Source organism: Trichomycterus rosablanca, chromosome 10, assembly GCF_030014385.1.
Source record: "Trichomycterus rosablanca isolate fTriRos1 chromosome 10, fTriRos1.hap1, whole genome shotgun sequence".
NCBI lineage: Eukaryota > Metazoa > Chordata > Actinopteri > Siluriformes > Trichomycteridae > Trichomycterus > Trichomycterus rosablanca.
Genome location: NC_085997.1, coordinates 32,734,670 through 32,761,731, shown reverse-complemented (window position 1 = coordinate 32,761,731; position 27,062 = coordinate 32,734,670). Strand labels below are relative to the sequence as shown.

At 38.5% G+C, this 27,062-nt stretch overlaps 2 protein-coding genes, 2 long non-coding RNA genes and 7 other non-coding genes across 11 annotated transcripts; 6 read left to right on the top strand and 5 right to left on the bottom strand.

Moving 5' to 3' along the window:
* Positions 1–99: 99 nt before the first annotated feature.
* On the top strand, positions 100–6,657 carry LOC134321435 (uncharacterized). Its single transcript, XR_010013851.1, has 3 exons — positions 100–1,763; positions 2,795–3,768; positions 5,954–6,657. It is a non-coding gene; the product is annotated as an uncharacterized LOC134321435 (long non-coding RNA).
* On the bottom strand, positions 786–867 carry trnal-uag (transfer RNA leucine (anticodon UAG)). Its single transcript has one exon. It is a non-coding gene; the product is annotated as a tRNA-Leu (tRNA).
* Positions 1,048–1,129, bottom strand: trnal-aag (transfer RNA leucine (anticodon AAG)). The gene has a single exon. It is a non-coding gene; the product is annotated as a tRNA-Leu (tRNA).
* On the bottom strand, positions 2,221–2,302 carry trnal-aag (transfer RNA leucine (anticodon AAG)). The gene has a single exon. It is a non-coding gene; the product is annotated as a tRNA-Leu (tRNA).
* Positions 2,447–2,528, bottom strand: trnal-uag (transfer RNA leucine (anticodon UAG)). The gene has a single exon. It is a non-coding gene; the product is annotated as a tRNA-Leu (tRNA).
* trnal-aag (transfer RNA leucine (anticodon AAG)) lies at positions 3,051–3,132 on the bottom strand. The gene has a single exon. It is a non-coding gene; the product is annotated as a tRNA-Leu (tRNA).
* A 334-nt stretch (positions 6,658–6,991) lies between the features above and the next one.
* Positions 6,992–12,353, top strand: LOC134322098 (interferon-induced protein with tetratricopeptide repeats 5-like). Its single transcript, XM_063003969.1, has 2 exons — positions 6,992–6,996; positions 10,445–12,353. The coding sequence occupies exons 1-2, from the start codon at positions 6,992–6,994 to the stop codon at positions 11,877–11,879; spliced, it is 1,440 nt and encodes a 479-aa protein (XP_062860039.1). The 3' UTR covers positions 11,880–12,353.
* A 3,213-nt stretch (positions 12,354–15,566) lies between these two features.
* On the top strand, positions 15,567–15,648 carry trnal-uag (transfer RNA leucine (anticodon UAG)). The gene has a single exon. It is a non-coding gene; the product is annotated as a tRNA-Leu (tRNA).
* Positions 15,649–15,792: 144 nt separating this feature from the next.
* trnal-aag (transfer RNA leucine (anticodon AAG)) lies at positions 15,793–15,874 on the top strand. The gene has a single exon. It is a non-coding gene; the product is annotated as a tRNA-Leu (tRNA).
* A 4,041-nt stretch (positions 15,875–19,915) lies between these two features.
* On the top strand, positions 19,916–21,989 carry LOC134321436 (uncharacterized). Its single transcript, XR_010013852.1, has 2 exons — positions 19,916–20,185; positions 21,527–21,989. It is a non-coding gene; the product is annotated as an uncharacterized LOC134321436 (long non-coding RNA).
* Positions 21,990–23,239: 1,250 nt separating this feature from the next.
* LOC134322097 (cholesterol 25-hydroxylase-like protein) lies at positions 23,240–23,823 on the top strand. The gene has a single exon (XM_063003968.1). It carries the CDS (start codon positions 23,269–23,271, stop codon positions 23,821–23,823), a length of 555 nt encoding a protein of 184 aa, XP_062860038.1. The 5' UTR covers positions 23,240–23,268.
* Positions 23,824–27,062: the final 3,239 nt, after the last annotated feature.

Genomic DNA, 27,062 nt, shown 5'->3' with positions numbered 1-27,062 from the left:
CTCAAGAGGAGAGGAAGATCTCAAGATACAGGACAAAACCCCCACACGTTTTATTTGAAGTCTTATGAACTCAACACCAGAAGGTGGCGGTATTTCCTAAGGCAACTTCATAAACACTTTGGAAACGTCGGACTGCCAAGATCTCCAATCACATTCATTGCTGCGACGTTCGACAGCCAATCACTGTGCACAGATCTTCAGCGCCGTCCAGAATTTCCAGCATTTAACCAGCCACAGCAAAGAATTGTTGGAGTAGCGACTAATCTTGACCCGTCAGATACACGACCGTTCTTTTGTTACAGTAAGCTTGCAAGCAGAGCAACGAGACGGTCAGTATTTAGGGGCTTTCTTTCTTACAACATTTCTTCTGCTAAACCATCGTGCTGTATGCTTCATTTAAGAGTCCGTGGTGCATCGGTGTGTTTGAGCTTGTTTAAAAGCTCATTGGCTTTAGAACGTATGCTGTTTTCACAGTGTCTGCGTTCCATTTTAGATAAAAACACAGTTATTGGGTGAGTACAGGTGTGTTTTTTTATTTTGCTTCTTATTATATCATAGTTGCATGTAATCGGAGCGATGCTAGAGATAACAGCAACGATACAAAGGTACACCAAGGTAAGGTTTGTGTGCACAGTGCGGTCGAACTGTATCATGTTACATAAAAAAAAAGTTAAGAAAGGTTGTGGATGGAAAAGGGCCAATTGCGTGTGCCCCACTTGGGATTGTGATTGAGTACACGTTGCATTGGGTGCGTAAACATGGAGCCGGCGTTGAAAAGCGTGAGTTGGCAGCAGTGGGATTCGAACCCACGCCTCCGAAGAGACTGGAGCCTAAATCCAGCGCCTTAGACCGCTCGGCCATGCTACCCTGGCGAAGATGGTGCTCGTTTTGGAATAAGATGGTGTTCTGAGTTTTGCAGAAGTCAACAACACGCTTTTCTTCTTCAGACTGGTTTTTAAATGAAAGTTAAAGAGAATGCTGGATTTTGAAGTGTTTACTGTGCACCTCGAGCATACACACCAAACCCCCTGGTGTAAATCCTTAAGTTGGCAGCGGTGGGATTCGAACCCACGCCCCTGAAGAGACTGGAGCCTTAATCCAGCGCCTTAGACCGCTCGGCCACGCTACCCCAGAAAGCTTTGAAAGTAGTACGGGACTCGGCAGATGATTGTCGCTCCCTTGCCTGATGCCGCTAATATTGAAATGTTAATGGTAGGGGGTGGCTCTGCTGCCAGGTATAAATTCCGCCAATTAATGCCATTATGCTTGTAAGTTTGAATTAGACAGGGTTCATAAAATCAAACAAACAAAATTATTAGCATATACGTATATGTGTGTGTTTATTGCTATATCTTTGCGTTTTTCTCGTACAAAACAAGTTACACTTCCAAGGCCAATCTTAACAACCACATTTCCTCATGAACATAGCCAATTTTCCCAAGAGGAGAGGAAGATCTCAAGATACAGGACAAAACCCCCACACGTTTTATTTGAAGTCTTATGAACTCAACACCAGAAGGTGGCGGTATTTCCTAAGGCAACTTCATAAACACTTTGGAAACGTCGGACTGCCAAGATCTCCAATCACATTCATTGCTGCGACGTTCGACAGCCAATCACTGCACAGATCTTCAGCGCCGTCCAGAATTTCCAGCATTTAACCAGCCACAGCAAAGAATTGTTGGAGTAGCGACTAATCTTGACCCGTCAGATACACGACCGTTCTTTTGTTACAGTAAGCTTGCAAGCAGAGCAACGAGACGGTCAGTATTTAGGGGCTTTCTTTCTTACAACATTTCTTCTGCTAAACCATCGTGCTGTATGCTTCATTTAAGAGTCCGTGGTGCATCGGTGTGTTTGAGCTTGTTTAAAAGCTCATTGGCTTTAGAACGTATGCTGTTTTCACAGTGTCTGCGTTCCATTTTAGATAAAAACACAGTTATTGGGTGAGTACAGGTGTGTTTTTTTATTTTGCTTCTTATTATATCATAGTTGCATGTAATCGGAGCGATGCTAGAGATAACAGCAACGATACAAAGGTACACCAAGGTAAGGTTTGTGTGCACAGTGCGGTCGAACTGTATCATGTTACATAAAAAAAAAAGTTAAGAAAGGTTGTGGATGGAAAAGGGCCAATTGCGTGTGCCCCACTTGGGATTGTGATTGAGTACACGTTGCATTGGGTGCGTAAACATGGAGCCGGCGTTGAAAAGCTTGAGTTGGCAGCGGTGGGATTCGAACCCACGCCCCCGAAGAGACTGGAGCCTTAATCCAGCGCCTTAGACCGCTCGGCCACGCTACCACTGGTGTGGGTGTCGATCAAAACGAGCAACTACGCATGCAATTTCTACCTGCATTTTCCAATTGAATTCAAATAGGTTGCGCACTGAAAAGCTCCAAGTGCAGCTAAACCAAAAGCTACACCAAACTGGTAAACATCATGAGTTGGCAGCGGTGGGATTCGAACCCACGCCTCCGAAGAGACTGGAGCCTAAATCCAGCGCCTTAGACCGCTCGGCCACGCTACCCTGGCGAGGGTGGTGCTCGTTGATCGCTGCTTTCTGATCTGATGCCGTATTTAAGTTCGCTGCGGCATCAACTTCCATGAACAAACTCGTGCTGAAAGTTTTCTAATAACATCAAAGTCTTCCTATTAGGAGGTGGCTGTACCACTACGCATGAATCCAACTTACATTGGCACTGCATGTATGTACAGAGCACAAGCCAAAGTCTGCAAATGTTTGTTTTTCCCCACACTGTATCTTTTTCTGACTTGTTTTAATTTTCTTTCCAGGGTGTGTTCCTTACCTTTCCTGCCCAAGCTGTTTTCCAATGTCCTCCGCAACTCTTATCAGGATTCACTATTCGAAACCTAGTAAATAAATGTTGTTTTGGAATAAGATGGTGTTCTGAGTTTTGCAGAAGTCAACAACACGCTTTTCTTCTTCAGACTGGTTTTTAAATGAAAGTTAAAGAGAATGCTGGATTTTGAAGTGTTTACTGTGCACCTCGAGCATACACACCAAACCCCCTGGTGTAAATCCTTAAGTTGGCAGCGGTGGGATTCGAACCCACGCCCCCGAAGAGACTGGAGCCTTAATCCAGCGCCTTAGACCGCTCGGCCACGCTACCCCAGAAAGCTTTGAAAGTAGTACGGGACTCGGCAGATGATTGTCGCTCCCTTGCCTGATGCCGCTAATATTGAAATGTTAATGGTAGGGGGTGGCTCTGCTGCCAGGTATAAATTCCGCCAATTAATGCCATTATGCTTGTAAGTTTGAATTAGACAGGGTTCATAAAATCAAACAAACAAAATTATTAGCATATACGTATATGTGTGTGTTTATTGCTATATCTTTGCGTTTTTCTCGTACAAAACAAGTTACACTTCCAAGGCCAATCTTAACAACCACATTTCCTCATGAACATAGCCAATTTTCCCAAGAGGAGAGGAAGATCTCAAGATACAGGACAAAACCCCCACACGTTTTATTTGAAGTCTTATGAACTCAACACCAGAAGGTGACGGTATTTCCTAAGGCAACTTCATAAACACTTTGGAAATGTCGGACTGCCAAGATCTCCAATCACATTCATTGCTGCGACGTTCGACAGCCAATCACTGTGCACAGATCTTCAGCGCCGTCCAGAATTTCCAGCATTTAACCAGCCACAGCAAAGAATTGTTGGAGTAGCGACTAATCTTGACCCGTCAGATACACGACCGTTCTTTTGTTACAGTAAGCTTGCAAGCAGAGCAACGAGACGGTCAGTATTTAGGGGCTTTCTTTCTTACAACATTTCTTCTGCTAAACCATCGTGCTGTATGCTTCATTTAAGAGTCCGTGGTGCATCGGTGTGTTTGAGCTTGTTTAAAAGCTCATTGGCTTTAGAACGTATGCTGTTTTCACAGTGTCTGCGTTCCATTTTAGATAAAAACACAGTTATTGGGTGAGTACAGGTTTTGAGTACTATGGTGCTCGTTGATCGCTGCTTTCTGATCTGATGCCGTATTTAAGTTCTGTGCGACATCATGGGCATCAACTTACATGAACAAACTCGTGCTGAAAGTTTTCTAATAACATCAAAGTCTTCCTATTAGGAGGTGGCTGTACCACTACACTGTAAAACATTCCACGTTAATTAAACTTAGAAACTTAAGTTCACCTGCTGCCTTAAAAAGCTGAGTAAACTCAACTTGAAGAAAACTGTTGAAACAACTCAATAAGTTAAGTTAAAAAAGTTGTTTAGAAAATGATTATTCATTGTTTCAACTTAATGCACTGAGTCAAAATAACTTAATATGTTTATTTTATTCATTTTAGAAAATGAGCTATCTAGTCAAATAAACATACAATTTCTCACTATTTTAACACATTTTTAAGTCAATAAAACTTCAGCTATATTCACATAACTTATTGTCTAAAGTTAACAGTGCTTATGTTTGTAATTTCTAGACCTGACTAATAAATGTTTCCCAGTTTTTTTTTTTAACTTTACAATGAATCAATTTACAACTTCTGTTTACAAATAACATTTATTTAAACAACAAATATTTCATAAGTTTTCACCTTGGCTCTTGGTACAACTTTAAAAAAGGCAATGTGAACCCAAAATAAAAACAATGCCACTTTTGAACACATTTATTGCAAACAGGTTCCATAAATGTTGATTAGGAATAAATCTGCTCTTTGTAGTGCTGTGGTATTCTTCCTTGGTCATTTCCACTTCATGAAAAGGACATTCAGAACTCTGCAGAGAGAAAAAACAAGACTGCTGAATTGTGTTCTCAAAAATGTATGTGAATAAAATTGTTATCGTGATAGTGAGATATTTAGTACTCTTCATTCATCCCTACATAGGTCAATTAAACCCAATTACAACCTTAAAAAGAAAACCTAATTCTATAACACTCAGCAGATCAACACAGTGTAAAAACGCACAAAAATAAGTCGTTATTTACCTTTGAAAGTGGAAGGCTAACGAGTTAGCTAGCTAGTTAACATAACCTTTACCACTATTAGCTTACCTGAGCATGCATGCAGACGTTTTGTTCAAGGGCAAACCAAAGTTTATTTCACCACAGTTTACGTTCCGTTATACACATTAAAGCACAAAACAACACAACCACCATTTAAAATATCTGCCATGGTGTATTAGCTAACTGTTAACCTAATGTTAAACGTTCATGGCCTCGGCAAACATATCTAAACGAGTAAATCCGTCAGTACTGTCACGTTCAATGGTCGGCGAACACAATTTCACTTTTTATCACACAGGTTTTAAACTTTGATAATCTCACCTGCTTCCCGCCATTAATGCTTTCAGTAGTAAACGCTCCAACTTGCCAAACTCCACTCGGTGTATCAATCCGCACTCAATTTGCCCTCAAACTGTAGTCCAGAATCAGGTGTGTCCCTCCGCCGCTGAAAGTAGTCCACTATCGTATAACGTTTGTTATTCTTGTTTTTATCAGTATTAATATTAATGGCTTTCCGTCTGTGAAAAACATTGGTTAGCCCCATGCTCCCATGGTTTTAACGTTTTAAAAAAATGTTATTGTTCTGTCTAACTCAAAAATGGTGCCCACCTATAGGAATCACCCACTCTTTCCCCTTTTCTTTTTTTTTACTGATAACTTACAGACATGAGTTGAATGAACATTGACAACTTAGAAAAACTTACAAGTAGTCAAGACAACTGATTATTTTACGTTATATTTTCTGAAAACTTATTAACCTAAGTTCAATATCCAAAACTTGTCATGACAATTTGAGTTGAAAAGAAGAAATGAGTTCACATAACTTATTGAGGCTGAAATGTTTTACAGTGTACGCATGAATCCAACTTTCATTGGCACTGCATGTATGTACAGAGCACAAGCCAAAGTCTTCAAATGTTTGTTTTTCCCCACACTGTATCTTTTTCTGACTTGTTTTAATTTTCTTTCCAGGGTGTGTTCCTTACCTTTCCTGCCCAAGGTGTGCAACTCTTATCAGGATTCACTGTTCGAAACCTAGTAAATAAATGTTGTTTTGGAATAAGATGGTGTTGATGGAGTGTTGCAGGAGTCAACAACACGCTTTTCTTCTTCAGACTGGTTTTTAAATGAAAGTCAAAGAGAAGGCAGGATATGAAGAGTTTACCATGCTGATCAAGCATCAGTGCACACCAAGCCTCTTCTTGCAAACCCTAAAGTTGGCAGCGGTGGTATTCGAACCCACACCCCCTAAGAGACTGGATACTAAATACAGCACCTTACACCACTCGGCCACGCTAACCAATAAGCATTAAAGGTATGGGACTCGGGAGATGAAAGCAGTCAGTGATTGCCCCTCCCTTGCTTGATGCTTCTAATATTGAAATGTTAATGGTAGGGTGTGGCTGTGCTGCCATGTATAAATTCCGCCAATCAATGCCACTATGCTTGTAAGTTTGATTTAGACAGGGTTCATGAAAGGGTTCATAAAACGTGTTTCCTCTGGGTACTACGATTTCTTTCCACTTCAAAACCATGCAAATGTTGGACTGGTGGTTGTAAGAGAATGAGTGAGTGTGTGTGTGTTTGTTTTTCTTTTCACTTGCCTAGAGTTGTGATTAGGGTGTGTAATGCCTTGCATTGTTATCATATCAGGATGAATAAATCAATGCCCTAAACGTTGCCTGAGCTGGTTGGTGGAAGGGAACTTGAGGAGTGACTGGGCAGAGTGAGTTGTGACGCCACCGAATAATCACTGGTTGGGAAAACGAAACTCTCCTGTATTTTTCCAAGGAATTAAATACTCGGACATAAATTGTGTGTTGCTCGATAATATTTAAGACCACAATACCTTTTGTCGAAACTCATTTCGTTCAATTTTTTTAAAAGAAAGAATTTAGCTAAATCTGAACAGTGGGTGTTCTCATTTTCCTTTCCTTAATACTAGGGCAGATAAATAGGTAGAATTTGCCTTACAGTCAGATCTGTTTTTACACTGCAGTTTACTGAACAATGAGGTAAGTGCCATCATCTAAAATAATCATTATCTGGTTAACAAACTGTGACTGGTGTAAGTAGGTTTTCAGTTTCCAGTTTCATAGTTTAAAAATCGTGTTTAATAATTAAAATAACAACAAAAATAATCAGGTAACAAATATGTTTTTACCATTGTGTTTTTACCAGTTACCACTGTAGAGCAGGTGGCCTTGTAATGCGATCTAAACAAAATTATTAATTCATTTAATACTTAATAATGTTATGTTTATTCAATAGATTAAATGCTAGTTTTATTATGGATACAAATATCATGATGACGTTAAAAATATATATATAATTGATATTAAACACATTTTGTCTCAAAGATAAGGGAGAAGTGAATATGGTAACAATTATTAAAATGAATCATGAGATCTAATAAAATTATTATTGAAATTAAGTTGTAACTTGTAGCCGGTTTGTTTACATCCAATAGTTTTTTTGTTTCTAGTCGAGCCGGTTTCTTTGTTTCCCAAGTTTTCTGCTCATTGCCTTGCATGAAGACCAGTGGCATCGCTCCTAAACTTCGGTCAATTTTTTTTTCCTGTGTCAACTTAGGTTTCTTTAAAGTGTGTCTTGTTTATTATTTCTCAAGTTTATATTCCAAGTTTCTGTTTAATGTTTTCTCAAGTTAATATTTTCATACAACCCATCTAGATGTTATATAATACCCTCTAGCTCTTTATTATTGTTATTATTATTATTTTCTTTCACCCCACCCCGTAGAACACACCAATAAGTACTGTTTTTAAGATCACAATTCCCCAATTTAGATTGTATAATCTAACTATTTTTATTTGGCTGTTTGTGCCACGTAAATATGTGTCTCTGTGGTAATGAACTGTATTTCAGATGAATTAGGATGTAAAGCGCATGAACTGTACACAGAACTGTACAAACACTGCTGTTAAATGGATCACACTGGACTGTTTATAGCAGTATGTCCAAAGTCCGAGGTGTTCTGTCAACACCGGATCTGGTTTTATACGGTCCGCATCTTCTGTTTTAAACTGCATTACTTGTGACCCGCCAGCGCAGTCAAACAGAAAAAAGTAATAAATTATCGTCGCTGTCCGATGAAAAACTACTTTTAGCGGTTTTCACTATTTTTACGTGTTAATGAAAAGATGAATGAAATCACGCGATCTCTGTAACGAGTATTTCCATTGACCGCTATAGCTGTCCATCAAAACCGCGTAGCTCCGCCTCCTTTCCTCAGGTACTGTTTGAGACAGAAGTGAAACTGCGTGATGCTTCATCTCTACAGTTTATTCAGGTTATTCTATCACATGGCTATAAACATGATTTATATTTGTGATGTTTGTAGTTTTTTAAAAACACATTTGTATCTGATATTGATATGGACTAAGCGTTTACATGGACTGTATTAATTAACATTATTTTTATAGCTACAGTCAGTACCTTATATATAATGTCTGGTAACTTGATTGTTTTAGGTATTTATAGGTGTTTAAATGGTAAATTAGAACAATATTTCCCAGTCACGTTGAAATGTAACGACCGAGTGACTTTTAGTTCATTCTGTTCAGCCATCAGCATGTGCAATTTGTTGAGGGGGCCCAACTGTTTTTTTTTTAACTGGGGCCCATGAGCTCTTAGTTACACCACTGGTGTTGCATCTAGAAATGGTTCTTGCAATAAAAATGGGCATAGGTGTTCAAATTTTGCTTAATTATCAGTTTGGCTCTTTAATCGCGATTAATTTCGATTAAAAAATTTTATCGCATTGCAGCCCTATTTTTAATTTTTAAGTCACTGTCACAGTTCCCAATGTCAAGCTACATTTCTTTAATGGAAAAGACTGTTACACCAGCAAAATATGTTTACATATGCAAAAAATGGGGTCAAACCCTAAATTTCTTTTAATGGTCCTAACAACAAAGCATTGGTCAGAAAATAAAAAAGGATTAAGGAAATGCACTACTGAGACCTGTGCTGGTCACTGCCTGTTGCTATAGTGAACTGTTGGAGGGGAAAAGCTGGAAACAGCTTCACTAAAACAGTCTCGTATGCAAAGATAATTATGAACAAATAAAAGCAAAAGCAAAGTAATTTCAACAATTAAATATAATTTTATTGATTAGGAGTGTTGATTCTGTGGTTGAAATGGTGGTTTGTGTTGTCACTTTCTGTTTTAGAGCTTTTTACTTTCAAAATAAAATATCTGAATAAGCTGCAGTAAAAAGGAAAGTCATTCCTCTCTTTTTAAATGCCTCATGCCTTAAATGCAATTTGTTGTTTATTAAAACAACACATTGGCTTTGTGAAAAAGTAATTACCATGTTTATTTGCTTATGTGGAACCTCAAATTGTAAACTGTAAATGTTTTACAGGAACATTTTGCTGCAATCTTATGTAATTCCTTAATGTCTGAGAAAAAAAATGGTAAAACGTAGTGTGAAAGGAGTTTAATGCTGTCTTTAAAGATCAAGGCCTTGGTTAGTCAATAAACTGTTTAAATAGTATGATTTTCCACCTTTAATATAATTTAATCAATACATATTAATGTGCCTGCCATACAAGAAATGCACTGATGCTGGACAAAATGTATTTGATGTTCTAACTTCTAACTGATTAAAAAAGTGTTCAATAGGTTAAAGGACAGAACACTGTGCATGGCACTTGAGTTCTTTTACACCAATCTTGTCAAAGTGTGCCTTTATAAAACCTGACAGGAAAGAACCCTAGCCAAACTGTTATCACAAAATTGAAAGCATATCTTTTGTATAATATAACTAATTTTACAAAAATCTAATGACTAAAACACCTGAACCCAGTAATTGGGAGGGTTTCCCACATCCTTTTAACCTTATAGTGTACTACACATTATGGCTGCTGGGCACGTACATATTGCTCTTTATTGCAGTGTTTTTGACCGAAGTGGCAAACTTGAAAACAGTACACAATATTTAACCCACTGCAGTTTAGTATAAAATATATTGTAGTTTAAAACATGAACGCTCTGAGAAAAGTCATCATTTGGTGAAATAAGAAGACGGTAAAAAGAAAGAAACTGAAACTTTATCACTTCAATCAAAGTGCACATTAAATCTTATTTAAAACCTACAAAGCTAGTTTTACCCCCATCATGTCTGTGCTTTGTTTTTGACTATGTCATATAAACAGTTTGTCTTATGGAAACGGTCAGTCACAAACTGGGTCAAAGTTCAGCCAGATTGAACTTTGAGGGCAGCGGCAGGCAAAACTGTCACACACACACAGTCACCCAGCACAAAAGAGGTGTTGCCACAGATCATGTGAATGCAGCCTGTTTCTGCTGTTTCTGTTAGATCTCTCAACAGATTTTATTGAAAATGTTAAATTTAATTTATTTGTGCTTTGTTTTTACTCACAATTCTGCCCAAGTATGTATATGTGTTTAACAATTCCTGTAATTGCTTCTTTCAGTTCCCATCAATGTACAGTTTTGAGGACCAAACTAACTCAGCTGGAGTGTCACTTCACCTGGGATCTGAGAAAAGAAGATACAGATCTGACTGATCTTCTGAATAGACTACAAGACCAAACTGAGTTGGATCTTGGTGGACAAGAAGGAGCTGCACGAACACACAGCTTTTTGGGATTCGTAAAGTTTCTTCTAGACTCCAACAATGAAGCACTTAGTAACTTTCAGAGATCTGTGGAGGTTGTTAAAGAGCTGCATGGAAATAAATGTGGCCAGCTGCTCCTTGTTTCCTATGGAAACCTTGCATGGTTACACTATCATATGGATAATTATGTTGAGAGTGAAAGTTACCTGAATAAACTGGAAGAGATTAAAGAAAAATATCCACCAGACTCTTCCTCTGTTTTGGACGCTAATCTGCTTGGAGAGAAAGGATGGACCTTCCTTAAATTCTATCGCAAATACTATGACAGAGCTGAAGAGTGCTTCAGAAAGGCCTTGGAGCTAGAACCAGAACAAGGTGAATGGAACTCGGGGCTTGCCATTGTTCTGTACCGAACAGAAACTGAGTCTGTCAGTTCAACTGAATCACCCACAATTAAGCAACTGAGACGTGCCATAGAAACTAACCCGGATGATAATGTTGTTAAAGTATTGCTTGCTTTAAGATTATGTTTTCACAAAGAATACAGTGAGGCAGAGAGCTTAGTGGAGACAGCATTAGAGAGGACTTCAGACCATCCACACGTGATTCGATATGTTGCAAAGTATTTTCAGCAAAAGGGCTCTGTGGACAGATCAACTGCCCTTCTGAGAAGAGCCCTAGAGAAAGTGCCAAATTCTGCCTTTATACACCATCAACTAGCCCTTTGCTACAAGAAAACTAAAATTTATCTGCAGCGTGCAAGTAGTCACCATAGCAAGGATGCTGCAATTAAGCAGGCTCGTAAACAGTGCATTTATCATTTAGAGAGGGCCACCGAACTGAAGCCCAGCTTTACTCTAGCCATGAATGAGTTGGCCCTCCAATATGGGGAGAACCAGGATTTGTCAAAGGCAGAGGAGATGTTTAAGCTAGCACGTCAGACAGTAGAAAAAAGAAATGAAAACCTTCAGATGTTTCATAAATTTTATGCAGTGTTTCAGCAGTACAGTATGAAATGTGAGCCTCTGGCCATTGAACACTACACTAAATGTCTGAAGCTGAATTCAAAAACATATGAAGGGAAGGAAAGTGCTAAACACCTGACAAAGATTGCTGAGAGAAGGATTCGCAAAAACTCACAGGATGGAGATGCCTTTGGAATACTGGGATTAGTTCATAAGGAACAGGGGGATAGACAACGTGCTCAGGAGTACTATGAGAAAGCTCTAGGATACGTACACAATGATGAGTACCTCAGTAATCTTTGTGAACTTCAGCTTGCTGTAGAGTGATCACATACTACTTATAATCCTACCTTACATATGCACCAACACTACAAAACTGCACCAATAACAAACTTTGTATGCACCTAGCATTACAGACCAGTCAACACACCCCAACACTCTCATACACAGAAACCTACACACCAACACTTTACTACTGATAAACCCCACTAACCTAAACAGACTAACATCATTAATCAAACTGGTACCTTGGAACATACATGGTATTGGCTCTCTGGTAACAATATGGACCTACACTGTGTCACCACACTAAATGTAGATATCTGCTTATTACAAGAAACCATTTATTTGCATCAGACCAGCACAAATTAAAGGCACCACGACTCATATTTTTCTCTGCTCACTACAACTCCACACAAAGAGGAGTCTCTCTTGTACTGAATAAAAATATTAGGCACAATCCCATTTTTACTGATTCTGAAGGCTGATTTATAATAATAAATATCACAATCAGTAGCAACCCCCCCATATAATTGTTTTAATGATAACAAAGGTGGACAAAGTGTGTACTTTATTAAGTATTCATATTATAATATCCTTTTAAGAATTTAATCGGTACATTACGTATCTGTTAATTTATCCTTTTATTAAACTAGTTTATACAAAATGTTATTAAACACTATTTTTCAGTGCACTTTATCTTCTTTACATATGTGGCACTTAGCTTTTATTCAAAACAACTTACAAATCTAACTGAAAACAACTTGAGCAATTAAGGATAAAGGGCCTTGCTCAGGGGCTCAACATTGGCAACTTGGCTGCAGTGGGGCTTGTTACTACCTTAATCACTGTATGTATCATGATGACGTTTTTATCTGACCTTCCAGCATTACAGGTAATTTCAGATGACAGCACTGCTCTCTTCTGGTACTGAATAGATCCTTGAAGTTTTTAGGATCACACGTGAACAACCTAGAATTTCCTACTTCAAGGGAAACTCTAAAATCCTCTACAAAGCTCTGTAGATAAATAAATGCTTTACATAAATAAATCACACATAAAACACAACATATTGCTACTAAATGAAAACATGGAACTCACACATATGACACTCACATATCTGGACATGTTATCTAAAAGGTTTAGATGCAATATGCACCAACTCTAACTCACAAATTGTTCCTCAAGCTTCTCGTTTTTGTACTAAAAATAAAATACATTTAAAGAGGAATATAGACAGGTAGGAAAGGCACATTACCATGATTTTGTACAGCTGATTTTACACAAATCCACTACTCAAGTTTTCAAGCTTTGTTTTGTACATAAATACCATGACAAAAATGACAAATTCCTGATATTACAAAGTCCTAAAGCTTAAGATCAGTAGGTGCCTTTTTGTGTAGTATAAAAGTCTTCCTTTTTGTGCAAAGCCACTCAGGAAAAACGTCGCTGTGTAGGTACCTGTGGTGTCCGCCAACCAACCTGACACAACAACACAACATTAATTATTACTTGTGCAAATTCAGCCCAAGACACTACAGTAAAAATCTGTAATCTGACCAGAACTAACAAATTTTCATTTCAATTCAAAGAATGTTAATTTTAAGGGAAGTTCTATGGTATTTTTTATAGATTGTTTCCACAAATTTACACAACTTCTGCATTATCGAACAAACATGATTTAGTTTTGTACCATAAACTCTATACATTGTAAATTATTTTGAAACAGTAACTGTCAGTTTTCTACTTGGAACTGTATGTAACTCTTATACTTAAGTAAATAATTCAAATGTTGAAAGTGAATGACCAAGAATCTTTTAATCTTTTTACAATTATCTTACAAAGCTTAGCAAAACATGGTGTCACAACCCATTATTGCTTGATCCTTTGGTGTATCCTCCCTGTACACCCAATCTTGAGTCCCTCACCTGTTACCAATTTACCTGCTTATTGTGGAATGTTTCAAACCTGTGTGACATACATTTTCTTTAACTTTTTCACTCTTATTTCACCCTGACCCAACGTTATTTCAGGATCATATTCAAAATTTTTAAATAAATGTTGGAAATGTAATGTAAAATTTGTTTGTATTTACAAAATGCAATAAAGTAGATCAGCTGAAACATTAAAATGCATTTCTTTGTACTTTTGTCAGTTATATAAAGTTTTAGGATAAACAAATCACAGATTCCTGTTATTCTTGCATTTTATGAACTGTCCAAATGTTTGTGGTAATGGTGTTTGTGTATCTTTTCAAGAAAGTGTTAATTATTGGCGTGATAGGGTGAGCATGCTTTCAGTTTATGACTGCTAAATAGCTGTTTTGTATTACAGTTATCTGAATAAATCTGTATTTGCATTTATGCACTTTGAACAAAGGTCTTTTAAGTGTACCTCTACACTGCAGTGTTCCTGTCATTTAGCTGTAAAGACTAAAAAAGCCAGCATTTTATATTTTCACAGATTTTGCATAATATAATGCATGTTATATCATTTTTTTTTGTATTTACAGAGATTTTATCAATGTATTGATTAACTCAGTACTTAAGCACATTTGCTACCTGATACATTTATTCTACTTTTACTCCAGTAATTATTTGTCATGATTGTGCTTAAAACCATAGTGATTTAAATAATAATTGTGACACATCTACCTGCATACAAGCAGTTATTGATGTAAATCAGTGCTACTGGTTTAAAAGTTTCAGCAGCACAATAGCAGTGCCAGTAGGTGCACCTTTACTGTGTATGAAGGCCAATCTTAACAACCACATTTCCTCATGAACATAGCCAATTTTCCCAAGAGGAGAGGAAGATCTCAAGATAAAAACCAAAAACCCCCACACGTTTTATTTGAAGTCTTATGAACTCAACACCAGAAGGTGGCGGTATTTCCTAAGGCAACTTCATAAACACTTTGGAAACGTCGGACTGCCAAGATCTCCAATCACATTCATTGCTGCGACGTTCGACAGCCAATCACTGCACAGATCTTCAGCACCGTCCAGAATTTCCAGCATTTAACCAGCCACAGCAAAGAATTGTTGGAGTAGCGACTAATCTTGACCCATCAGATACACGACCGTTCTTTTGTTACAGTAAGCTTGCAAGCAGAGCAACGAGACGGTCAGTATTTAGGGGCTTTCTTTCTTACAACATTTCTTCTGCTAAACCATCGTGCTGTATGCTTCATTTAAGACTCCAGTCTCTTCGGGGGCTGGGTTCGAATCCCACCGCTGCCAACTTAAGAATTTACACAAGGGGGTTTAGTGTGTATCGATGCTTGAGGTGCACAGTAAACACTTCAAAATCCAGCATTCTCTTTGACTTTCATTTAAAAACCAGTCTGAAGAAGAAAAGCGTGTTGTTGACTTCTGCAAAACTCAGAACACCATCTTATTCCAAAACAACATTTATTTACTAGGTTTCGAATAGTGAATCCTGATAAGAGTTGCGGAGGACATTGGAAAACAGCTTGGGCAGGAAAGGTAAGGAACACACCCTGGAAAGAAAATTAAAACAAGTCAGAAAAAGATACAGTGTGGGGAAAAACAAACATTTGCAGACTTTGGCTTGTGCTCTGTACATACATGCAGTGCCAATGTAAGTTGGATTCATGCGTAGAGGTACAGCCACCTCCTAATAGGAAGACTTTGATGTTATTAGAAAACTTTCAGCACGAGTTTGTTCATGGAAGTTGATGCCCATGATGCCAGGAAGCACTATCGCCGCCAGGGTAGCGTGGCCGAGAGGTCTAAGGCGCTGGATTTAGGCTCCAGTCTCTTCGGAGGCGTGGGTTCGAATCCCACCGCTGCCAACTCATGATGTTTACCAGTTTGGTGTAGCTTTTGGTTTAGCTGCACTTGGAGCTTTTCAGTGCGCAACCTATTTGAATTCTATGGGAACATGCAGGTAGAAATTGCATGCGTAGTTGCTCGTTTTGATCGGCCCCCAAACCAGTGGTAGCGTGGCCGAGCGGTCTAAGGCGCTGGATTAAGGCTCCAGTCTCTTCGGGGGCGTGGGTTCGAATCCCACCGCTGCCAACTCACGCTTTTCAACGCCGGCTCCATGTTTACGCACCCAATGCAACGTGTACTCAATCACAATCCCAAGTGGGGCACACGCAATTGTGTAACATGATACAGTTCGACCGCACTGTGCACACAAACCTTACCTTGGTGTACCTTTGTATCGTTGCTGTTATCTCTAGCATCGCTCATGTTGCTCTGCTTGCAAGCTTACTGTAACAAAAGAACGGTCGTGTATCTGACGGGTTAAGATCAGTCGCTACTCCAACAATTCTTTGCTGTGGCTGGTTAAATGCTGGAAATTCTGGACGGCGCTGAAGATCTGTGCACAGTGATTGGCTGTCGAACGTCGCAGCAATGAATGTGATTGGAGATCTTGGCAGTCCGACGTTTCCAAAGTGTTTATGAAGTTGCCTTAGGAAATACCGTCACCTTCTGGTGTTGAGTTCATAAGACTTCAAATAAAACGTGTGGGGGTTTTTGGTTTTTATCTTGATATCTTCCTCTCCTCTTGGGAAAATTGGCTATGTTCATGAGGAAATGTGGTTGTTAAGATTGGCCTTGGAAGTGTAACTTGTTCTGTACGAGAAAAACGCAAAGATATAGCAATAAACACACACATATACGTATATGCTAATAATTTAGTTTGTTTGATTTTATGAACCCTTTAATGAACCTTGTCTAATTCAAACTTACAAGCATAATGGCATTAATTGGCAGAATTCATACCTGGCAGCACAGCCACATCCTACTAATTAACATTTCAATATTAGCGGCATCAAGCAAGGGAGCGACAATCATCAAGGGGAAGCGTGGCCGAGCGGTCTAAGGCGCTGGATTAAGGCTCCAGTTTTTTCAATTTGTCCTTCTTAATCATTCTTGTGTACTTTTGGATGTATGCTTTAGGCCATTATCTTGCTGTAGGGCCCTTTTTTAGAGCGCATCTTGTTTTAAAATGCTTTGATAATTCTCTGATTTAATTGTTTCTGTAACACATTTAAGACCTCTAGTGCCAGAACACTATGGATCCTCCACTGTGATTCATTGTAGGTAGGGTGCAATTTTTGGGGCTTCGTTTCATCATCTATACTTATAGTTATTATGCTGATATGCACTGCCAAAAAGCTTTAGTTTAGTTTCATCTGTACATTTTCCCAGAAGGTCTGTGGTTTGTCTATGTAAGTTTTGGCAAAGTTTAGTAGTTCAGCAGAGTGAGGTCCTCTTCGACCTTTTCCCATAGAGCCCCGTTTTGTTCAGTGTGTGCCACATGGTACTGGTTGAAACCATCACTTCAGATGTCTACAGTTCAAGCCTGAAGTTCTTTGGATGTTGTACATGGTTTCTTTGCCACATTTTAACTCACCGTTTGTAGGATTATCTCATCAGTTTTCCTCTTTCTATTTTATTGATCTTCTTGATTGATGCATTGTGTATTGTGTAGAAGCGTAGTAAACAAGGAACAGGGAAGAAAACTGGCCTTTTAAATTAAAGTATAGAATGTCTTTATTGGTCAAATATACATATACACAAGTACAGTACAATACAATTCTTTTTAGCGTATTCCAGCATGTTTCCAGCACGTATGTTTGAAAACTGGGGTCAGAACGCACGGTCACTGACTGCATGGCAGAGCCAGGATTCAAACCCACAACCTTACGATTGATAGTTCAAAGCTCTAGCTAAGCATCAGTAAAGTTGACCAGGACTGTATGTCAAGGCAAACAATTTTTCATTTTCCCCCCATTCACAGCATCAGGCAACTCAAGAATAAAGCATTTTTGTTCTATTGTACAATGTGGTGTTAGAATGAATAAGAAAAGGAAGAGTTGCTTTTTCTGGAAATTCCAGTGTGAGGTGGAATTAGATTGTTTATGTTAGACCAAGGGAGAATTGGTGTCTGTGAGCAAGCAGCCACTCACATTCATTCAGACCCAGAGTAACATGTTTTACCCCAAATGCCTCTAGGGAGGAAATGCAAGCCATTATTCTCCAAACTAAAAATATTCACATTGTTATATAATCCAAATAATGGCTACATTAAGCCTGTTGTGTTTAAAATGTGATGTTTTTCACACTGGCACATGTTCTTTATACATAAAATAGTATTAGTATTAGTATTAGTATTAGTACATTCTAATAGTAACGAGTTAATCCAACTAAATTCCTTTAATCCAATCTCCCAAAATGAACTAACTGTGTTGACCCCATGGTGGTCTTTAGCCCGTGAACGGGCTTTGAATTTTTATGTTTGTGTTTCTCTGTATACTGTCACACCGTCAAAATATCATTGTTGGTAAACAAGGAACCTTCTGATAGCTTAAAATCTCTAGTTTTTAGCAACGTAAACATTGAGCTTATTTTGTTTATAAGTTCTTTTAAAAACACAAAAGAATTGTAGGTCTGAAAAATTTCTGCCAGAAATACAGCCTTTATATTTTGTAATATTATACTGCGGTACTTACTTTCATACCGACAACATTTATACCAAACAAGCCAGCACAACTTCACCATCACATTTCTGCTGTTTGTTTTACTTCAAATACATCAGCATCCAAAATATTACAGAAAAGTTTTACATCTGATAAACCTCTGCCATCAATGCATGGCATGCAATGCATCAAGCACTCGGTAAACAACACCACCGCGACAAATGTATATCAAACAAAAGCATTAGAGCTAAACCAGCACATACCTGGATATTCTATCTTCAAGCTGAGTCCAAATTTATGTTCATTAGTCCTTCCATTCCAGATAAAATCCACTTTTTGTAAATGTTTACAAACACCGGCGGCCATTTTGAATAGTTGCAAGCATGTTGTATAAGTTTATAAGTCAATAACACGCGAATATCAGATCGTATCATAATGAGAGAGCGCTCACAGTAATCACAAAACCTCACTCTAACAGATAGCGCTCACTGTTTGGCTGTGAGATTGCGCAATACCTTTACAGCCAATGTAGAGACAGTATCCATCTCACCACCTAATACTTGTTTTTCATTGGAGAAATGCAAAAATATTAGCATATTTTGCTTTTGATTGGAGGACCAGCTTATATCCCGCCCCACTTTTTGCATTTAGCCTCTCGGATTAGTCTAAACAGCTGTATTTCACCAGCCGTCACCATGGATACACATTACGCACGCTGGTATGTGAGCTTCTGAATCAGTAGAGTGAGTCAAACTTTTCTCTTAGGGCTGATAATACAGTGTGAATCTATTTAAACGACTCAGTTCGTGAAAAGTTCAACCGGCTGCATGTATCTTGTTACAAAAGTAGCGGTTTGTATATGTGTGTGTGCGCTGGGGGAAGGGAGCGCTTACTGGCTCACTGTGAGAGTTCATCACTCCAAAAAACACTCAAATGTTATAAATAATGACTTTATAAAGTATAAATAATGCATTTTACACATTTTATCTGCAGTATAATCTGTTTATTGTCAGTTAGAAAGCTATGGAAAGCTTTGGAGAGCAGTAAAGTGTGATGCCACTCCAGGTGCAATAACTCAAAATCAGAATGAGTTAGAGGTCTAAAATTTGGGCCTGTGACAGAAAACCCCTTTGGCTACAACTCTATAGTGTTCTGTAGATGGTCTGCAGACCTGCAGTCCTACTTATACTCACTGAAACTTTGGCTTTAAAAAAAAATGTAAAAAGCGCCTACATTTTGGGGTGTTTTTGTCATCATTTGATCATTGTAACATAACATCATGGCATTTGGCTGTGTTTTCCTGATACTTTAAAGGGTTTTCTATAACACTGAAGTATAATTTTTGTGTTATCTTATAAACTTTCTGAATGAGAAGCCTTAGAAACTAGGTATGTCTTTCAGGCGGAAAATGCACAAAAATAGGCCATCAAAGTCATCATCGTGTATACTTGATCCTGTTCCAACTCGTTTACTTAAAGATTTACTCCCAGCTATTGTAGAGCCCCTGCTTACATTAATCAATGCATCCCTTAGCCTTGGATATGTACCTAAATTGTTTAAAAGTGCTGTTATTAAACCCCTGATTAAAAAACCTAATCTTGATCCACATGTTCTAGCTAATTATAGGCCAATTTCAAACCTTCCTTTTGTCTCAAAGATATTAGAAAAAGTTGTTTCCAAACAATTATGTTCTTATTTGAATGAAAATTGTATTCATGAAAAATTTCAATCAGGATTTAGACCCAACCATAGTACCGAAACCGCATTAATTAGAGTAGTTAACGAGTTGTTAATGTCTTCTGATAATGGATGTGTCTCTTTTCTTGTTCTATTAGATCTTAGTGCAGCGTTTGATACGGTCGATCATAACATTTTACTGGAGAGGCTAGAAAATACAGTAGGTGTTAAAGGACTCGCACTCTCTTGGTTTCATTCATATTTGACTGACCGCTCGCAATTTGTTTATGTAAATAATAAATGCTCAGAAACTACAAAAGTAAAGTGTGGTGTTCCACAGGGGTCGGTACTGGGACCCCTATTATTTACACTCTATATGCTTCCACTAGGTGAAATTATTCATAAACATGGCATAAATTTCACTGCTATGCAGATGACACTCAGCTGTATATATCAGCCAAACCAAATGATACCGACACAATCAGTAAGATAGAAGATTGTGTAAACGACATAAAAAACTGGATGTCGTGTAATTTTCTTTTACTTAGTTCAGATAAAACTGAGGTTTTACTTGTTGGCTCTAAAGCTGCAAGAGACAAGTTGTCTAACCTGGTGCTAAACCTAAACACTTTCTCTGTTACTCCCAGCCCAGATGTAAAAAACTTAGGTGTCACACTAGATTCAGATCTTTCCTTTGATACACACATTAATAATATTACTAGAGTTGCTTTCTATCATTTGCGTAATATCTCTAAAATAAGAAATATACTATCTGCTAATGACGCCGAAAAACTGATCCATGCGTTTATAACTTCTCGGTTAGATTATTGTAATGCTCTTCTAACTGGATGCTCTGGTAGATCCATAAACAAACTCCAGTTAGTTCAAAATGCAGCAGCTCGAGTGCTAACTAGAACTAGAAAATTTGATCATATTACTCCTGTTCTATCGTCTCTACACTGGCTGCCAGTTAAATTCCGCATTGAATACAAAATACTTTTACTAACCTATAAAGCGCTACACGGTCTGGCTCCACAGTATCTGAGTGAACTTATTAATCACTATAATCCAGCGCGTCCACTTCGTTCACAAGATGCAGGGTTACTTATAGTTCCTAAAATTAAAAAGACCACAGCTGGTGGAAGAGCATTTTCTTACAAAGCTCCACAACTCTGGAATAATCTTCCTGCCTCTGTTCGGGATTCGGACACAGTCTCAATGTTTAAGTCTAGACTGAAAACATATTTATTTTCTCAAGCTTTTGATTAGTATAGACAAAGGCGCAGAGCTTGGGGGTTCTTGGTCATAGAAACTTGTGGTGATCAGGGATGTTGGGTTGCTGTCGTTCTGCCTCTCTTATCCGATCACTCAGGTTTGATGACGGTGGGGAGATGGGCGCTGATGTCCTGTGAAAGCCTTCATGACCTTGTTACCTGCTTGCTCTCCCTTTTAGTTATGCTGTAATAATTAGGGCTGCCGGAGTCTAAAACTCTCTGTAAAACTGTTTTACTCAACTAGCATTGTACATTATTAACTACATTCTTTGTTGTTTTACTCCAAGGGCATTCTGGTGGGAACCTGTTTACACGCCAAGGTTAAGGATTAAAGTCGAGTCGCCACGGCAGTCGACACTGTTCCTGCCGGATGTGACGGGTCTGGAGTAATTTTCACCAAGAATGACAAGAAATCACTACAGACTTTATTGAAGATTATTTATCTATTTATTACCAGTTATAACTTTTAGTTCATTTAATTCTGTGTTTAGATGCTTTGTGTAAATTATGTATTTATTTAAAGTATCCTCCAGACCACCCAAGAAGGATGGGCCCTGCTGAGTCTGGTTCCTCTCAAGGTTTCTTCCTGTAATTTTCAGGGAGTTTTTCCTTGCCACAGTCGCCCTCGGCTTGCTCAACAGGGGTTTTTGTATCTATTGGTCATGGATTTTGTAAAGTTGCTTTGTGACAATGTCTATTGTAAAAAGCGCTATATAAATAAAGTTGACTTGACTTTAGTGGACAAACCTATTATAATGTATGTAAGAAAATTTGTGCATTTTACTTTTATAAACAGACAGGATTTCTTTTTTTTATTTATTATGTTTGAACCTATTTTATTGATCACATTGCTTCCTTTTTAGAGAACATGTTTTGTTTGGTTCCACATACCTGTATGTTAACCTTTACAGCTTTATTACTAGAGCCATTATTAAACCTTAATATATATGTCACGCAGGGGCTAGGACAAGACAAAGAGGGCGGACACACACGCAGAGATGAACTCAAAACTAAAGGTTTATTAAATAACAAAAGACAAGGCAACAGAACAAACCGGACTAAACTAAGTGAAACACAGCTAAATAAAACTAACAAGACTAACCAAGGCTAACTATGCAAAACAAGAATAATCAAGACTAACTAGGCAAAACAGGATGAACAAGACTAAACGGGGTAAACACGGCTAAACAGGGAACTGGACAAAACTAGACAGAACTACACAGGGCTAACAGGACTAAACAAACAAAGGCTAACAAGAACTAAACTGGGGTAAACAGAACTAAACATGGGGAAGAGACGAAACAGACTAAACAAACTAAACAGGATAACAGGCTAACTAAACTTGACAAGCTACACAGGCTAAACAAGACAAATAAGGCTAAACTAAACTAAACACACTGGTAAATAAACAGGCTAAACAGGACAAACAGAACTACACAGGACAGGGACAGGAACTGAACAGACACAAGCAAGGATATTATCTAAGAAGTTAAAGCATCAAAGCATCAAAGCATCAAACAGAATGCGATACATGGCAAAGCAGAATAACCTCTGGTGAGGTTTCTCCTAGCTTCCCTCTTATTCTCTGCTGAAATGAGGGACAGCTGGAGCTAATTGGCTCAGGGAACCAATCAGAAACGCGGCATGGCAGGAGACTGAGTGTGCTCACTGAGAGGGGGGCGTGGCACACTGGAGCTCATTGTTACAATATAAATGTTTGGAAAATACAGTAAATAAATATATTAAATAATCGGTACATTTCTGATGTCATAAATAGTTTACAATTACCAAACTAAAATATATTCTTTAAACTCAGTTAAACTGAATTGAGCTTCATCTATAAGCTATTTGTCTGATTACATTATGTCAAGGAAGCTCAAGGCCAAGTATGTGTCACTTCCTATGGTGAAGCAATAAGAAAAACGAAGGTTTGCGTACAAGGCTGGAAATTCCGGAGTGAAATGGATTTAGACTGTTTATGTCATAGGTAGGGAGGAGCAGAAAAAGGGGAGGGTTCAGTGTCTTTTTAATGCCTGTGAGCAAGCAGCCATTCACTTTCAGTCAGATTCAGAGCTACAGGATGTTTCAGCTGCAGGACATCTGGGACACCATCAGACAGTACGAGACCTGGCTAAGGTCTCCTCTTTTCCCTGTACTGTTTTCACTGACTATCTACATAAGCTTTTGTCTGCCGTTTGTAATCCTGGACTTGCTGTCACCTCGAGTGCCTTTAGTGAGGAAATACAAGATCCAGCAAAAGAGCGATGTATCACTGAAGAAGATGTGGAATTGCCTGGCTCTTTCCCTCTATAACCATGTGGTGTACCTCTTTCCACTAAGCCTGCTGCTCTGGTACTGGAGACCTGTTATCTACCCAGCAGAATCACCACGTTTTCTTGAAATCATTCAGCATCTGGTGGCCTGTCTGCTGCTCTTTGACTTTCAGTACTTCGTCTGGCATGTGCTGCATCACAAGGTGCCCTGGCTCTACCGAACTTTTCACAAGGTGCACCACAATTATACTTCTACCTTCGCTCTTACTACTGAATACTCTGGTGCAAATGTTAGTTGGATTCATGCGTAGTGGTACAGCCACCTCCTAATAGGAAGACTTTGATGTTATTAGAAAACTTTCAGCATGAGTTTGTTAATGTAAGTTGATGCCCATGATGCCAGGAAGCACCATTGTTATCAGGGTAGCGTGGGCGCTGGATTTAGGCTCCAGTCTCTTCGGAGGCGTGGGTTCGAATCCCACCGCTGCCAACTCATGTTGTTTACCAGTTTGGTGTAGCTTGTGCTCGATCACAAGGGTGCCGATTGCACTCATTTACATTTTCAGCATTTAGCAGACGCCTTTATCAAAAGCGACTTACATTACATTTACAGTATGAGCAATTGAAGGTTAAGGGCCTTGCTCAAGGGAGTGGTGGGTGCAACCTGGCAGTGGTGGGGCTTGAACCAGCAACCTTTGGATTACTAGTCCTTCACCTTAACCACTAGGCTACGGCTTGCACTCGGTGCTTTTCGGTCCGCAACCTCAGGCTGAGCGGTCTAAGGTGCTGGATTAAGGCTCCAGTTTCTCCGGGGGCGTGGGTTCGAATCCCACCGCTGCCAGCTCACGCTTTTCAACGCCGGCTCCATGTTCACCCACCCAATGCAACGTGTACTCAATCACAATCCCAAGTGGGGCACACGCAATTGGCCCTTTTCGATCCACAACCTTTCTTAACTTTTTTATGTAACATGATACAGTTCGACCGCACTGTGCACACAAACCTTTCCTTGGTGTACCTTTGTATCGTTGCTGTTATCTCTAGCATCGCTCATGTTGCTCTGCTTGCAAGCTTACTGTAACAAAAGAACGGTCGTGTATCTGACGGGTCAAGATTAGTCGCTACTCCAACAATTCTTTGCTGTGGCTGGTTAAATGCTGGAAATTCTGGACGGCGCTGAAGATCTGTGCACAGTGATTGGCTGTCGAACGTCGCAGCAATGAATGTGATTGGAGATCTTGGCAGTCCGACGTTTCCAAAGTGTTTATGAAGTTGCCTTAGGAAATACCGTCACCTTCTGGTGTTGAGTTCATAAGACTTCAAATAAAACGTGTGGGGGTTTTTGGTTTTTATCTTGAGATCTTCCTCTCCTCTTGGGAAAATTGGCTATGTTCATGAGGAAATGTGGTTGTTAAGATTTGCCTTGGAAGTGTAACTTGTCCCAGGAAAAAATGTACTGTGAAGTTTTACAGTAAAACTGTGAAGTTTACAGTTGAACCATAATAGTTCAGAGTTCTACTGTCACTTTTACAGTTTGACCATGAGTACAACTGTGAACTCTCATGTTACCATGAAGTTCATGGCCACCTCTTCCAGTGTTTAATAATATTGACTGTGAAGTTTACAGTTCAACTGTATACATGATATTGTTAAATTGTGAAATTCAGTCAACTTACAGTTTACAGTTTAACTAAGAATAGTTCATAGTCACCTGTTTGATGTTTACAGTAATTTACAGTTTAACTATGATCATATAGGTAAATGACGATACAAATATCAAGACAATAATAATGTATATAATATTTATGTATTATTTAAATGAGGTATGTAAATGAAGGGTGTACGTGTATGTGTGTGGGGGTAAGTTAATTACATGACATGAAAAACATGTCAAAAAGACATTATTTACATCTAAAAAATTAGATGATTAACAATATTCCAATAAAAAAAGAATACAGCACAGATTTACATATTTATAATATTACAAAAATACAAATAACCTCATGCAGACAGGACAAATATTACATTACATCAATATTACATCAGACAGATGACTTTATAGCGCCTTTTATTAAGCCTATTCTGCGCAAATCTCTCTTCTGCAGACATCATGTCAGTCTGGACATCTGGGCATGCGCACTTGATTTGAGACCGTTATCTCAACCAAGCGTCTCGAGCTTCGCGTCAGACAAATTTAGTGTCAGTTTCAGTGATTTAATTCTCAGAAACGAGTCTGTGAAAGTCCGCGCTGTGTATCTGCTTAAAGATAAAGTTCCTGCCACATGTGTTATTGAGTCAGAGTTTATTAAAGGACACAAGAATCTGACGACGGTAATCTCGTCAACGGCTAAACTGTTATCTGGAAAGTGAGAAATGGATAAAAAGCCGTTGGTGAAGCGGCGCCCTGCTAACATGCTAAACCCTGAAGTTCGATGGTAAGTCATAAACTTAAACAGTTTATAATAATACACAATAATATCTTTACTATGCCTGAAATGTTATTAAAAATAAGTGCCCATTTTAGAAAGCCGAAAATAACACAGGTCTCAGGATTCCATGTCTTCAATTTAGTTATTTGGGACGTTAGCTAAACTGTAACATTAGCATTAACAGTCTGTTTTCTGATGTTAGTTGATTGTTCGCTTTTTAAATGCCTAGTAATGCTTGCAACGCGTTAAGACTGGTGCAATTACTTAGTTTATAAACTTATCACTTTTTATGATTCTAAGTGTACAGATAATATTACTAAGAAATGAACATAGAGAAGTTTGTAAATGCTTTTAATATTTCCTACGAGCCAATTCACCTTTTATGTCTTATTTATACACATATCTCTACATTAATTAAATGTGGACGTTAACCTGCAAGTTGCTCTTAAAATAGTGGAGGTCCAGCATTTTCTTTTGAATGGTGGGTGAAATGTGTGCTTTAAATTATTGCTGTGAAACTGAGGCAGTTGATCAAAGTTTATATCATTTATTCAGAAAATGTCTATTAACACACATTTCAGGTTTTTCCCTACTCTTATATAACTTGGGCACCACCTAAGCCCAAGCCCAGTGACCACACCACCTAAGCCCGCCATCAACCCAGGAAAAACCCTGCATTTGTGCCACTGTGTTTAAGCTATTGTAGCATTCTGTTAACTACAGATTAACTACAGACCCGGGTATTGTAGATAACAGTATCTGCCTACATTTACATCAGCACATCAGGATGGGTTTTCCATATTCTTGTTCATAATAGTAGCAGCAAGTTTGATATTCAGTACATTGCTTTACAACCACATCCACAGAATGTTACTGGTTTTGTAGTCCCAGATAACTACATATCCTAAATAATTTCATTCTAGGACTATGCCGTAAAAGAGAAAATTACAACGAGGCCTGGATCTCGGAAACTTGAAGTAAGGTCTAGTTGATTTTCGAAAAATAGATTGTGTTTAAAATATATTTGTGTTAAAATATGTAAAACAACTCACTTCTTTACAGTTTTGGTGCTGACAATATCTATTCATCCATCCATTCATATACCTTTGTGCCTGCCTGTC